This window comes from Arachis hypogaea, chromosome 12, assembly GCF_003086295.3.
Source record: "Arachis hypogaea cultivar Tifrunner chromosome 12, arahy.Tifrunner.gnm2.J5K5, whole genome shotgun sequence".
In the NCBI taxonomy this organism is placed as follows: domain Eukaryota; kingdom Viridiplantae; phylum Streptophyta; class Magnoliopsida; order Fabales; family Fabaceae; genus Arachis; species Arachis hypogaea.
The window spans coordinates 106004250-106020545 of NC_092047.1; the positions used below are offsets into that span (position 1 = coordinate 106004250).

Consider the following 16296-nt stretch of genomic DNA (forward strand, 5'->3'; position numbering starts at 1 on the left):
ATGAAAAAAATTCAGCTATCAAATTATTTAAGATGAAAAAATGTATATATCTTTAATTAAATAATTAACTAATTATTAGAATAATTAATTTTAACATAATAAAATTATTAATAACAGTAACATAAAAGAAATTATATGAGACATACGAAATATGTTTTTTTATCACAATATATAATTAATTTTTAGTATACACTTAACAGAATTTTTCTTCCACTCTAAAGTTTATCAGAAAAATTAATAATTCTTTAAAAATACTTGTTAATGCCACAATCATAACCGTTGTAGGTTTTTTTTACATATATTTCAATATATTAAAAATATAATAAAATTAGACATCCAAATATTTTTTTAACTAAATTTTTAATCAAATTTTCCGGCGCTTCTTTTTTTATATACTGGACATTTCTTTTTCCTTCTCTTTTTTTTTATTATTATTATCATCTTTTTATTTTTTTTCTATAAATATTTAAAAAATTAGAACACCAAATTTTTATACACAAAACATAAATTTTAATGTATAATACACAAATTTTAATATACAATACAAAAAATTTTAAAAAAATATATATTCAAAACATTAATACCTAACCAATAAAATATACAATCACATAAATTTTAGTGTACAACACAAAAATTCTAGTACATGACATAGAAATTTTGACGTGCAACATAGAAATTTTTAAAAGGTTATATATCTAGAATATTGACTTGCCCAACTAACAAATTACATTCGCAGCTAATTTTGTGTGTAATGTGCAAAAATTTGTGTACAATATGCAAAAATTTGTATATTATACTAAAAAATATGTACATCACATTAATTTTGGTGTACAACACAAAAATCTTAGTGCATAATACATAAATTTTGATGTGCATCACATAATATTTTTGAAAGACCATATACCTAAAACATTGACTTACTTAATTAACAAAATATATTTACAGCAAAAATTTGTATGTTATGTGCAAAAATTTGTATGTGATATGTAAAAATTTGTATATTATGTGTTTGTTTGAGTATTATTAAGTTAATAGAAAAATATTTTTTTAATAAATATCTTAAATTTTTTAGTGTGTTTGATAAATTTCTAATAATAAAAATAAAAGAATTAAAAAAATAAAAAATATTTTCATTAAAATTTATGACAAAAAAATTATATTATTAAATTTAACATGAAATAATATTTATCTTAATATAAATATCAAAAATAAAAATAAATAAATAAACAAATCAACATTAATAAATATTCATATATAATATATTTTTTAAAAATAACCAAATTTAATTGTCTAAATATAAGTAAAATTATTAGTTTTTTAAAAAAAATGGTTAAGATAAAAAAGAAGAGGAATGCTAGGAGGCCAGCAATTTTGGTGTTTTGTAACCATCAATTGGCCATCAATAGTGTTTTTAATGGTGTGAGATTACATCTAATGGTGAGAAATCACGCACTTTTATTTTGATGGTTAAGTGCTGGCCAGAAAACACAAAAGTTCCTGGCCCCTAGACTTTTCCAAAAAAGAATATTGTCTACCTATTAATATTCTTTAAATTGATAATATATCAAATTAATTTTAAAAATATATATAAAATATAATATTTAATTATTTTAAAATAAAGAGAAGAAACTTTTTTAATTAATTTTTTATTATTTTAAATTAATATACTTTTCAGTTTTTATATATCTAGGATGTATTGCTCCCTTCCTGCATCTTCGCACGTATCTCGGATGCACTGTTCCATATTAGAATATAAACATATCTCAGATACAGTGTATTCGAAATGCGCTAATGTTCATATCTTGGATGCACGCGAGATATGACTCTCAGACTTCGTATTACAGTGCATCCAAAATGTGACTATTTTTAGAAGTTATCCACTGTATTCCAAATATGACTAACTACGCATTTTAGTAAATTCTTTCACGTTTATTTAAATCGATAAATATTATATTTATTTAATTTAAATAAAAAAATCCTCATTCTTGTACTATAGTTCATTTTAGCTCATTTACATATACAGTATGCAGCATTCTTCACATTACTATTATTGTTCTTTCTTTTACTTTTTTTTGTTATCATATGTGCTATTATTGTTCACAATTTTTATTTGGTTTGTTATTATATTACTTTATTTTTATTTAGTTTGTTATTATATTCATTATTATTATTTACAGTATAATTTGTTCCATTAATTTTATATATTATAAAATTTAATGTAATTTGTAATTTAAATAATAAAACTCTAAAATCAAATTTAAGAAGAAGTCTTAGTGAAGTGAATATTAAAAATAAAGATATAATAAATTAAAAAAAAGTAAAAAATATAAAAGAAAAATGGAATAATTGAAACACTTAAATATTTTTGACTATCTATATAGAAGAGATATGAATGGGTAATAAGCTTAATAAATATTTCAATAAAATTAATTAAAAAATCTAAAAAAAATAGAAAAAGAATAAAATTTCAATATGTGCATAGACAATTAAAAAATATAGATGAAATATTTTTAAATTTTATTTTTAATTATAAACTAAATTAGTTGGATAATAGACTAGTCTTAGTTGGAATTATGAAAAAAAAAAGTCAACTTTTGAATTTTGGTGAACTAATAAAATTAAGGTATGTTAATTTTGTTATAAAATAATTCATAAGTTAATTTTATTTTTGAAATTTATTAGAGATCTTTTTATATTTATTCTTTTGAATATTTTAAATAAACTAATCCAAAATTTGTTAAGTTTAATAATGAAGATCTTAAATCTTTAGATAATCTTAAACAATGTTTTAAAGACATCATAGCTATTGGTTATGGTGCTTGGACACTATCAAAAGATTTCGACCCCAAATAATTTAATAATTAGAATAAGAGAAAGTCTAGGAGCCAGTAGATTTTGTGGTTTTTAGCCATCAATGATGTTTTTAATGGTGTGAGATTGCATCGTATAGTGTAAAATCATTCAATTTCCTTTTGATGGTTAAGTGTTGGCCTGAATTTAACAAAAGTGCTGTCCTCTAGTACTTCTCTTAGAATAATGAGAATTTTAAAAGTAAAAGTGACATTAATTGTACAAATAAATTAGTCGAAGAAGACATTACTAATTACACAATTATTCAAAGTCCTACTAGAAAAAAAAGAAGAAAGACTTCTGATAAAAAAAATTGAGAAATGAGTTGGAATAATATCTAAATTACAGAATTTGCTTGATCTTATTTTAGTTGGTGTGGAGTCAAAAGCTGTAACTAAGAAAGATGGTCACACTACTACAAAAGCGGAAGATAGCGGCACACAATTAGCAGCTGTTTTGATAATAGTCGCTATCTGATGGATTTCCAGCAGTTTTAATAGTAAACACGGGAAGAGCAGCTATTTGATTTGATTTTGCCACAAATTTAAAAAAAAAACGCTGCTAACCTAATTTTTTTGGCGATATTTTAATTCCTCTTTCCCAAAAACACAACACTCAGCACTCAGCAGCTTCAACAAATAAAAAAAGAAAGAAAGAAATGTTAAGAGAAGAGAGGGAGAAACGGAGAAGGAGAGGAAAGGGAGGAAGGAGTTGGGCCGGCGCTGCTGAGTTCGCCGCCGCCGCCACCGTCGCGTTGACGTGCCGTCGGAAAGCCAGAACCGCAAGAGAAAGAACTGCAAAGAGAGAGGGAGACCGCATCAGCTCACCGCGAAGCCAGCGCCGTCGTCGTCCTCATCACGGGTCTACACCGTCGCGTCTTGCCACTGCCGCCACCACTAAGCTTGCCGTCGTCGCCATTGAAGCCGAAGAGAGAGAGTGCGTTCGAGAAGAGAGGGAGAGCGCGCGCTCACGAAGGAGAAGAACGACGAAAAGGGAAGGAGAAGCAGAAGACGATGAACCCAGGGGAGAAGGAGGAGGTCTGTTCTCGCACCGTCCTTCTCTGTCATCGTGGCTGCCGTCGATTGGGGTCAAGGCCGTCGCCGTCGCACCCTGTTCCAGTCGCCATTAGGGTTTTTTGCTGCTGCCATTGATAGTGCCGCCGTTGGGAGGAGCCGAAAGGGGAGAGGAGGTCGCCGTCAAACACGCCGCCACCAGTTACAACCGTTGCCGAAACCCGGACAGATTCACTGGTAACTCTGCTTCTTCCTTAGTTGTTGACCTCAAGATAAATGGTTCATTAGTTGTTTCCTTGCTGAAAATATATTCCTGCATTCTATCCGATTTGAATTGTCCGATTTGAATTGTCCAATTCTAAACTCATCATCAACTGAGTACAGGTTATTAGCTCCACTAGATTCTATTTTTTATTATCCCTTTTTTCTTTTTAAGTTCCTTAAAAAAAGCTCAAACTTTACATGACCCAGATGAGTTTTGATCTGCCAAAGTTGGTTTTTTTCAGAGCGGAATCAGAGAGAACAGAAAGGAAGAAACATTGGAAGATTGAAATGAATAGGCATAAGAGCAAATGAGTGGTGGGTATGCTGACATGAAGCAGAAAACTAAAGACGAACATGCTCTGTGTGCAGTGTTGTAGTGTTGTTGTGTTGTGTGTTCTGAAGCTCAAAAGTGGAAGGCCCAGAAGATTCTGCATTGCTTTGCATTAGCGCGGCTCTCTTTTCTGAATCCCTCTTGCACTGCAAGGTCATCATCCGCCGCAGCCTCATTGTGCCCTTCTTGATCCTCTATCACCCTTATTCCTCCCACCCACCCACACCCCTGCCATAGTGCCTTAGTTCATCTCTGCCTCTCTATTTTCTTGCAGTCGGTGCCTCCTTTCCCTCTTTCCTATTGTGCGCTGTGAGCTCTTCATCCCCCTGTACCCTCTGCCCTCCTTTCCTCTCTCTTGCCCTTTCTTGCCGACATTGATCCATTGTTGTCTTGTGTGTTACAGATCTCACTTCACGTAGTCATGGTCTTCCCCGCAGTCACAGTCGCAATCGCCCTCTATGCAGTTTGTAGCTACCATCATCCTCCGCGCAGTTCCCACCTGCTCACAGTACCATATCCTTGACTCTGTTTTCTATTCCCAGAATCTTAGATATAGCATAAACTTGTTATCTTGTGCATTTTGTTGTTTTTATGGAATATGCATACAAACTGTTTGATAGTTTTCCTCAGTGAAAAGCGGAGGAGCTCAACCTTTTATTTTCATGGATTTAATAAGCAGTTGCGTGATTCTTTCTCTTTCAAAGTTTTAGTTTGATTGTTTTATTTTATTTGAAATTAGTATATGTTGAAGGGTATCATTGATGGTGTGGTTATGAGTTTATCAAAAGATTGATTATGCTTGGTTTATTCATTATTATGCTTAATGCAATATTTTATGAATGATATGAAGGAGTATTATGGGAGTGGAGAGACAAAGAAAGTATCATGGAAAGAATCACAACTCAAATGGTTGCGTCGTTTCCTCATTGAAAAAGAAGAAGATATTTTGAAGGCCTTAATGCTCGACTTAGGAAAGCATCAAGTTGAAGCTTTTAGAGATGAGGTTATGCCTTTATTTAATTTGTTTATAATTATACTTGAAAATGGCTTGTTTCTGTTCAAAAAAGTGTGTCATCATATATACTATTTACCACTTCTAAGTTTAATGAAAATATTTGACATTATTATTATTGCCTTTCTATTAGTTTAATCTTTAATCAATATAGTTCCTTCCTAATTTAAGCTTTCTTTTAAATTCATGCATTATGCATGCATTGAGTAGTAATAATAGTAACATTTAAAAAAAAAAAAGAAAACTATTTTTCAGTTCTAATTGCTAATTAACGAATTGGCCCTTTTAAGCAGATAGAAACTTTGATGAAGTCCTTGAATTTTGCATTGAGTAATTTAAATCAAATCTCCACCCCTTAATAGGCAACGCTTGTGGAACCGTTGGAATTTTATTTCGTGGCGGTTAAAAACCGCCGTAAATCGCTAAAAGAACCGCCGCTATTCGGCGTGTCCCTTGTAGTGTATCATTATTCCATAAAAAATTGGATCAAGTTGTTGCATGCATAAATTACATGGCCTAAAATTATATAGCTCACAATTCTATTTGGGCATTAAATTAACAAAAATGTCATTTGTATTTTAAAATCAATCGCTAATATATTTATGTATAAATATATGTGTGATTTAATTTATTTTTAATGTATATTTATATTTTAATATATATTTTATACTAATAATTAATTTTAGTAACTGATTTTAATATACATATAATATAGTTGTTAGATTAATGGATAAGCCACATTAAAAAAAAAACTCTTATTGTGTTGAGTGACGATTCCAATCAATAACTTGGAGGAATAGAATTTTTCAAATTGAATGACGTAAATCGTTTCTAAATTCTATGTTTAAAATTTTTTTTATATGAATCTTTATTATTCTTATAGTTGAACTTTAATTTTGTGTTTTGATTTTATATTTTAAAATTTTTACTTAATAATAACACTATGAACACTATTTTTTTTATTATCTTATTTTTTATGTTAATTTAAATTATATAAAATAAATGATTATGAAACAAATAATAATATTAAATATAAAGGACATGAAAAAGATTATGAGTCAGCTCTTATAGTTGTGGAATTGCTAATTACAACTACTTATGATATGTTGTCAAACAAGAGAAAAGGAAATAGATTGTATTGAGATTATAAATAGCATGCATGGAGTAATTTATGTTCATCAAGACGAGCAAGTGCAATTTATTGATATAAAAAAAAAATACTACAACAAATATAATAGTTGTATAATTTTAATGTGTTTTAAATTTATATGAGTTAGTTAGAAATACTTTGTACATGATACAAAAAATTTTGTGGAGGCTCTTCGAATAAAAAAGTTAAATTTTTTAAATCTAACTGAGATTAGTTATATCATTTAAATTTATTTTGAGGTTACATTAATTTTCACTTTAATATGTAACTTAGTTTTTGTATACTTTTTAATGTGTTTCAAGTAAATATTATTTAGTTGATCTAACTTTTAAAGAATTTTTAAGATTTTATCGTCATACAAATTATCATATTCCACAATTTAGACTAGTACCAAATTTTAAATTAAACCATGAAAAATTTAACTATTGTCATTCAAGTTTAAGGACAAGACTTTTAGAGTATGCAAAGTAAGATAGAATATACTATAAAGGAAAAAGCTCAGTATACAAGCGATTAGGGCTTGTAACTATTACAAGTTCATTAACGCCTAATCCACTAAAACGCGTTGCAACTCCTACGTCACTTACACGCGCTATACAAAGATCCCGCGTTTGTATAACTACCAAATTTAAAAGATTTGTTTCCTTCTTTGTTTTCCTTCTTTCCAAATTTCATCGTTCTTCTTCTCGCGCGTCTTCCCCTGGTTTTTCGATCGTTCTTTTCTTCTCCTTTCTCATTGGTTTGTTCTTCGTCATTGACGTTAGTTCTTCTATCTGTAACTCCAGCTTCGTTTTCTTTTCGATTTTCTGGTTTCTGAAATCAAAGTTTGAACTCGTTTTGAAGATAATAGATGATTCAACCTCAGATTGTCAGCTGAATCAGGGCGAAGTGGAGCACAAATAGGAAGGAAAACGAGATTAAGAATCAATTGATTACATGTAGCAAAGAGGAAAAATGAAACCCTAATAGCAAAGACTCATTTGATAGGAATTGGAATGATTTTCTGCTAAATTTTGGTCTTGTGGACAACAAGTGGCTTTCAGGTAGTGTTGGGTTAAAATCTGCAGCAGAGGTGTAAATTTAATTTTTTATCGGGTGTATTTATAGTCTGTGTTTGGGTGTATTATGCAGATCTCTATGCAGACCGTCATATATGGGTTCCAATCTATTTGGAATTTTGGATCACCACTTCATATTATAGTACCTGTAAATCAGACATTTTGAATACACCAGAGAGAGTTTAATTAATTTTGGTCTTGTGGACAACAAATGGCTTTCAGGTAGTGTTGGGTTAAAATTTGCAGTAGAGGTGTAAATTTAATTTTTTATCGGGTGTATTTATAGTCTGTGTTTGGGTGTATTATGCAGATCTCTATGCAGACCGTCATATATGAGTTTCAATCTATCTAGATCACCACTTCATATTATAGTACCTATAAATCAGACATTTTGAATACACCAGAGAGAGTTTAATTAATTTTGGTCTTGTGGACAACAAGTGGCTTTCTGGTAGTGTTGGGTTAAAATCTGCAGCAGAGGTGTAAATTTAATTTTTTATCGGGTGTATTTATAGTCTGTGTTTGGGTGTATTATGCAGATCTCTATGCAGACCGTTATATATGGGTTCCAATCTATCTGGATCACCACTTCATATTATAGTACCTGTAAATCAGACATTTTGAATACACCAGAGAGAGTTTAATTATGGAAAAAAAATTTACTTATAATTGGATCAAATATATTTACACCATGTGTTCAATTTCTTACAAGAGTATATAACAGTTACATTAATCAGTGACAATATCATTAGAATCTATCTGACAAAATGGATTCAATAACAATGAGGATGGCCTGGACAGTCTTATTGCATCACTTCTCCTCGCTCATATTTCTGAATTTCTCACTCAACAGATGGGTTGCACACTTTAGGTCCTTGATTTGCTGTAAACAAAGCAAAATTAGAGTTAGATATATTTCTATTATGAAAAACTGATTTGATCGAAGATATATATTTGTTCTTACATTTTTTTCAGCTTGGTTTCTGCCTGCCATTTTTTCTGAAATGAAAAATACACCCATAGATATCAGTAAGATACACCCATAGATATGAGTCAGATACACCCATAGATATCAGTCAGATATCACTCAAATACACCCAAATGATTACAAAAATACACCCAAAGGATTACAGAAAATACACCCAAACGGTTACAAGAATTCACCCAAACCAAAATTCGTTGAAGTACATCTTATGCATAATTCAGAACTCTTTCTCTTTCTCCTCCTCATCTTCTGCTGCTTCTTCTTCTTCAAAAACGATTTTACCATGAAAAATCGAAAAAAAAAAGAGAAAATAGAGAGAAAAGACGTAAATGAAGAAGAAGAAAATGAGGAAAACGAGGAAGAAGAACGTGCAGAAACGAAAGAAAAGGAGAAGAAGAAGAGTAAGAGGAAGAAGAACGTGCAGCAAGAAGAAGAAAAAGAATTTTAGAAACCATGAAAATCGAAAAAAAAACGAAGAAGAAGAAGAAGAAGAAGAAGAGGAAGAGGAAGAGGAAGAGGAAGAGGAAGAGGAAGAGGAAGAGGAAGAGGAAGAGGAAGAGGAAGAAGAAGAAGAAGAGAAAAAGAAGAAGAAGAAGACGAAGAGGAACCGTTTGAGTGGGGCGCGTGTAGTTACGCTCCATTCAAAATGAGTTAATGCGCGTGTTAATGAAGTTTTGGCTGATAACTTGTAAAACTTGTACGGCCTTTTTACTTGTATGTGTAGCAGGCCCCTACTATAAAATGTGCTATTAAAAGCCAAATTTAAAACACAATGTGATATCATTATTACATGTTTTATCCTTCATAATTTTTTAGAAGAATGATAGATTCTAGTGACATAAATATTTTACAAAAATTTAAAGATATTGTTTCATTACAAACCAACAAAGATGATGCTACTACTATAAATAATAGATTAATAATTTCTGAAATTAATGAATGAAAAAAATTAATACAAAAAGATGTTCGGACAATGTAAAAAATAAAAAACATTATAAAAGATCAATTATCATATCAAATGAATTAGTATAGTTAATTCTTTTTTTTATTATTATTAATAAATTCTTTTATGATTGAATGTCTTTTTAAATAATTTTATTATTATAAAAGTATTTTTATATGTTTGTATCTAAACAATAACATCTTTTAAATAAATATTTTTAAATAAGATATTTAAATATAAAATTATTTTTATTTTTATAAAAATAAAAAAAACATTAAAAATATAATTTTTTAAAAAACTCACTCAGACAAGTCCTATATCCATAAGTTTGTGTTTTATACAAAATTTTTTGTAAAAAAAAGACTGAAAAAGACAAAGAGATAGATGATGTATGCATGCATTTTTTTTTTCACTAATAAACTTGTACTAATTTAATTGAACGTAATTACAAAAATACTTATACATATACACTTGTAAAAATATAGAAATGTTGTTGTTTTCGAGGAGAATTTTGTTTTTTTGTGTTCTTAACAAGTTTTTTTTTTTTTTCTGAAAATTTGTTAGCGAGACCTAAAATATAATGCTGAAACAGATTTTCTCTGTTTAAGAATAATTATTTTATTCACCTTTTTGAAGTTTAAAATATTTGTCTTATTTATAATATTGAAGTTGTATTAAATTATTTTTCAATTTTTACTATTAATAACTATTTAACTTTTAAAAGAGTATGAGTGAGCCTTAATTGTATTAGTTAAATTATTTCTAGATAATTTTATCTGATTATATAATTTTCTACATTCACTAAATTGTCTTTTTGTTTCATTTAATTTATGTTTTTATATAACACAAATTTTGAAAATGATGGTTTTTTTTTGTTTTCTTCAAGATTTTATGAAGTACAAAGTGAAAAATAGAATATGAAAATAAACAACCGATTACGCACTAATATGCCTTTTTGTGTCATTTAGTTTATGTTTTTCTAAGAACATGAATTTTGAAATTGAAAATCTAAATAAAGAATCATTTGCATTAGTTTTTTTTTTTTTTCTAAAAAAGATTTTATGAAGTACGAAGGAAAATTAGAAGATAAAAAATTAAAAACAAACAAAATAATTTTATTATTATTTTCATTATATCTTAATAAAATTTTGGAAACATAACATATAAAAAAAATACAAAAAAACTTGTTCATACTTCCTATAAGACTAAATCAAACAAACAACGACCTTGTCAGAAATCTGGCGATACCATCTAAAAGACATTTTCGTGCTTATCTTAATGGATAAGTAATTGTTAAACGGGACGATATTTGCAGCGAGTCAATCTGAATTTTCTTTATTTGTCTAGCAAAAGATATATATAGAACTAACATGAATGTCAAAATCTATCTTATTTAAGTTCTGTGATTTTCTACCATAATTAGCAACTAAGAACCGTCAAGCAACATATAGTTTCTTTTTCGACAAGATAACCACCAGGTGTATTTGATTAAATAGGTAAGAGAGTAAATTAAAGGGTGAAATTGGTTTCTATAATTTTATAATTTCTGAAATTTATAATAAATTAATTTAATCATTATAATTTAAAATCCCAATAAAGTTGGTGTTTAAGTTTTTAAATATGTTGTCATTATTTTTTAGTGTTTACGAAAAAATTTGTTATAAAAAAATTGTTTCGGTTTTCAATATATTTATTATATATTTTTTAAAATAAAAATTTAAAAAGCTTTAATAATAATAATTTTATTATATATTCTAAAATTATATTAATATTATGTGTTACAAATTAATTAACCTATATTATTTCATCATTGTATATGGTAATAATAATCTCTTGTATATTTTTTTCTGATTGTCCACCAAATTTCCAAGTCCAATGGGTTCACGAGATTTATTTAAAGTTTGTAGTCGGTTAATAAATTATTACATACATAAAATAAAATTTAAATTTTTGATATTTTTTTATGATATTTTTTAATTTGACGATTAATAAATTATTGTTTGATATAAAATATTTATTTAAATAAATTAATAAATTAACTATTAAATTAAATTCAATTTAATTAAAGTGTTAATATTATTTAAATTAATTAATTATTATAGTAATTTAAATTGGTTATTTTTTCGTCACATTAAGAAATGAAAATAGTACCACATAAAATAAAAATTTCTGAAAAAAAAAGGCTAAGGATACAAGGGCCACAATAATTGAACCCGTGAGAAGTTGGGAGAGTGAGAAAAGTAAGCGAGTGGGGGTGGAAGAACGCCAAAAGTGGGTCAGACAAGTGTTTGTCCATAGCACGCAGATTTTGGTTGTGACAGCAAAGCTTTCCTTTTAGTGTTTTTGTATTCTTATTATTATATTATATGTACTTTCAAAAATGCTGTAGAAATTTCTTCATTCATGTATAATTTCATCTTCCTCTTCTGGATTCATCCACTTTCACTTTCTCTCTTATCTCCTATTCTCCCATTTGTTAGACTTTAGGTGGCTTCATCAAAAACATAAACGGTTGAACCAATCTTACAGGATTCTACAAAATTTATTTATTTATTTTGAATTAACATGTAACTATATTCTTTTTAAAGTGTTATAGATAAGTATTTATATTATACAAAATATATAATAAAATATCATTGAATCTTAATGTATTTCCAAAAAAAAAAAAGCATTTTTTAAACTATAAAACCTAAATTTTAATTTCTAAATTTTAAATGTTAAACTCTAAATCTTAAAACTCTGAATCATAAATTTTAAATTCTAAACTTTAAATTTAGAATCATTCTTATAAAATATAATAAATAAAAAACTAATTTATCTAATTATCATTAACGAGTGTTTAATAATGAACCTAAAATATCACATTATTTTCAAATTTTATATAATTTTTTTATATCATAAACAACCGTGTTATACTATATACATACAAAAAATTAATTACTAAAATAGAATATATATTAAAGTATTATATATATATTAAAAATAATTTAAATAATATATATATTTATAAACAAATATATAATGATTGATTTTTAATGTCCAAAACATTTGTATATATGTCGCAAAAGATCTCAATTGAACAATTAGGTTAATGATTTCAAAATTCATAAAAAGTTATTAGTTTAGTCAAAAGATAAGTTCTAATATTATTTATAATTAAGTGATGTTAATTTCTCACCAAACTAGTTAAACAATAAAATTTTAAAATGTCAAGCCTAACAACAAGAAGCACCAGTGGTCTAGTGGTAGAATAGTACCCTGCCACGGTACAGACCCGGGTTCGATTCCCGGCTGGTGCATTCATTTTTTCTTTATTGTTTTTTCCCCCTTCCAACCCAACAAACTTACCATAGGAGAATTTTCAGTTTTTCACCAAACAGCAACACTCACATCCAAGGGCAGTATCTGAAATGTATATATATTATATTTGGAACCTACTTACAATAAAAATCTATGTAAAAGAAAATCAAGATGATCCTCAAGAACAAACATACCATGCTTTTTTTTTTTCTTTTACATAATCTCAACCCTTTTAGTAAACTAGTGTAACTCAGAACCTATCTACACAAATACCATTTCTTATAACCTCATATGCCTCTCTACTCCTTGTTCTCTTTAGGCCAGCACTCACGTAGAGTTTCGATTCGTCGGTCCAAACCATGGTAAGCTTAACCCAGATAATTACTTTTGTCTTCATTCCCTCTATCTCAGCTAGTTTTCCTTTTCCAAGTTGACCAATCACCGTGGTGGAGAATCGCATGACTGTTTGATCCCTGTAACCGACCTCACATACTTGAGGAATGTTAACAACTAGTTTTCCTGTCTCTGGATTGAACTCATAGTTTGTTGCATCTTTAGGGAAGAGTCCACTTGGTAGATCATACTCCTTTAGCAATTCCGGCAATGGCTTTTGAACCGATCCTGTGGAAGCAATGTTATCAAAATAGAAATCAGGAATCTTAAATTGAATTTCTGCAGCATCAATGGGAATAGTAGACATATATATTCTAAATCTATGCAACAATGTTCTGAAGAATACCAATAGTGCTATGTCAAATAGAACCATCTGATGTCGAAAACTAGAATCACCTTTATATCTAATAGGATCTCGAAAAAATTGACATACTTTTTGTGAAAATCAGATTGTAAACAAGTGCAGAATTAGACATCAAAATCAAAATATTGGACTATTGGTGGTTATCAAGTGTATATGATTAATGTCAAACAAGTAAAGAGTTACAAACCTTTTACTTTGTTAACCAACCATTTTGCTCCTCCTTCAATACTGCTTTGCAGTGACTAATCATCAATGAAAAAAGAGGTGTCAATTTAAGCATTCTTCAAGCCAAAAAAATTATCCTAAACATTTGTTGTATTCTAATGGAAACAGTAATAGGATTATTAAAAAGGAAAACTCAATGTTCAATTATGATGTAGCTGCATTCTTTAACAGCGGGTGAGGAAAATAATCTTAATTCGTGAACCTAATTAAGTCACAGAATTTCTCAAAACCATAACTTGTATATTTAAATCAATCATACATAATTTAGTTTTTACAAGTAAAAGATAACTTTGATTACTTACAACAGAAGAAAATACATTGTTTGAAAAATTGATTTTATAGCTCAAATATTCTGCATGATTACACCTATGGATTTAATTTAATGGAAAATTTCAGACATCCAAATCCAATAAAGGGTCATCAAATAAAAATCCGTTGTTGATCCAAAATGATAGAATAGACTAATTTCAAAAGGAGTACAAAATTCAATTCTCACAGATTAATAAACAATTTCACCAATTCTGAGAACCTAGAAGGATCCTCCATCATAAAAAATAATAACAACAACAATAATCACAATAAATAATCATGATTGAAATAAAAAGTGCAAAATTTTGGTAAGAAAAAGAGAAAATTACACACGTTGATGTCATTACCAACGGAACTAAGTTCCCCCTTGGCCTTTTGATTGAACCAATAGGATCCAACTTTGCCTGCTATCGCATCCATCTTCTTCTTCTTCTTCTTATTCTTCAAACGCAAACAAAAAAGGTTCTGTTTTTATTATTGTTGCTCCTTTCTTTCTACCTTCCTTCAGAGAAAGAAAGAAACGACTTTTTCCTCGTTCTTCCTTTCGACTTTTCGCTCCAAATAATAATATCATTAATTATGTATAATTAATATTTTATTTTTTGAGAAATACGACATGTTCATGGAAAATTTTACTATAGACTTATAGGTTTTAAAGAATAAAAAATACAAAAATAGTCTTTAAGAAGTTTTTGTAATTTATTTATACGTACATAAAGTCCTTAAGAATTTAAGGATGGAATTATTAATTATAGGTAAGAGTGAATTGCGTTATTATAGCCTTTTTTTTTTAATTTATAAATTTACCATAGAAGTTTTTCGAAAATTTACTTAGTACTTTTATTTTTTAGAATCTATAAATTTTTTACAAAATTTTCTATAACTTATTTGTCTTACTATTCTTTATTTTCTATTTATTTCAAAGTCCGGTTTTGTTTGATAAATTATTATTTATTGTTTAACTTGTTTTTAGTGTATTTTCATATTATAATATATATTATATACGAATAACTAATTTAGTAATTAATTTTTAGTGTTTACGTAATTTTATTAGTTCATAATTTAATCAAATATATGTTAACTTGAATAATCTTAAAAAAAAAAATCTTGGATAATCAATTTATTTTATCCAAATTGAGGAGTTTTGTGGAGACTTAAAATTAAGTTACTATTATTTGTATTCTTTTTATTTTAATTAAGAGTTTTGTAAAGTCAAGCTGAGTTGGTGTATGAAAAATAAATGTTTGGTTAAAAAGGAGAGATAATCAACAAGAGAAAATACTACATGAACTAATATTATTTTTTTCAATTTTTTCATGCTACTACTATATTTTTTTTCTTTGTATTAGAATGATATTTATCATAAAAATGTGTAGGTATAATTATTGATTGTTTAACATTTCTGAATTGTATGAATAGTATATTACCCATTAAAATTATATTTGTGAGGTTGACTTTGTCAACAAATATTTGTAAGAATTTTATTTTTTTAAAAATTTTCTATTAATAATGAACGAATACTAGTTTGAACAAGAATTAGAGAATTAGAGAGAGAAAGACTGAAAAAAGAATTTGAGATTATAAAATTGTGTATGTGAATTACAACTAAGTTGAATCTTATATCACTACAAAAAAGTTTTAGAATAATGACCGATTTTGCGACCAATAAAAATTTTTTAGAAAAAAAAGTTGGTTGCTAAATTGGTCGCTAAATTTCAATTAGTGACCGATTTAGTGACTACCCACTCTTGGTCACTAAAATCAGTCGCTATTTTTTAATTTAGCGATTGAATTAGCAACTAAAACAAAAAAAGGCTTTTGGGGTCCGTTGGTGACTAAATCGGTTGCTATTTTTAATTTAGCGACTGATTTTGTGACCAATATAAAAACAAGCTTAATAATTGTTGGTCGCTAAATCGGTCGCTAAGAAGTTGGTCACTAAATCGGGTGCTAAGTGTTAAAATAGTAACTGTTTTAGCGACCAACTTTAAAATGCTGCTTTTAAAGTAGTTGGTCGCTAAATCGGTTGCTATTTTATAATTTAGCGACTGAATTAGCAACCGATATAAAAATAGGTTGAAAAAATAGTTGGTCATTAA

The 16296-nt window shown here is 28.0% G+C and overlaps 1 protein-coding gene and 1 non-coding gene across 2 annotated transcripts; one reads left to right on the forward strand and one right to left on the reverse strand.

The window, feature by feature from the left end:
* Positions 1-12834: 12834 nt before the first annotated feature.
* On the forward strand, positions 12835-12905 carry TRNAG-GCC (transfer RNA glycine (anticodon GCC)). The gene has a single exon. It is a non-coding gene; the product is annotated as a tRNA-Gly (tRNA).
* A 102-nt stretch (positions 12906-13007) lies between these two features.
* Positions 13008-14944, reverse strand: LOC112728058 (uncharacterized protein At5g01610). Its single transcript, XM_025778038.3, has 3 exons — positions 14531-14944; positions 13851-13905; positions 13008-13527 (listed from the first exon to the last, which is right to left on the reverse strand). The coding sequence occupies exons 1-3, from the start codon at positions 14615-14617 to the stop codon at positions 13157-13159; spliced, it is 513 nt and encodes a 170-aa protein (XP_025633823.1). The 5' UTR covers positions 14618-14944; the 3' UTR covers positions 13008-13156.
* Between the last annotated feature and the right edge of the window lie 1352 nt (positions 14945-16296).

What these genes read in the sequence shown, in the direction of transcription:
- LOC112728058 (XM_025778038.3), bottom strand. Translation starts at nt 14,617, where the DNA reads ATGGATGCGATAGCAGGCAAAGTTGGATCCTATTGGTTCAATCAAAAG. An exon ending in CCGTTGGTAATGACATCAAC is followed by an intron (nt 13,906 to 14,530) that starts GTGTGTAATTTT and finishes ATTGATGATTAG; the next exon opens with TCACTGCAAAGCAGTATTGA. An exon ending in GTTGGTTAACAAAGTAAAAG is followed by an intron (nt 13,528 to 13,850) that starts GTTTGTAACTCT and finishes TTGCTTCCACAG; the next exon opens with GATCGGTTCAAAAGCCATTG.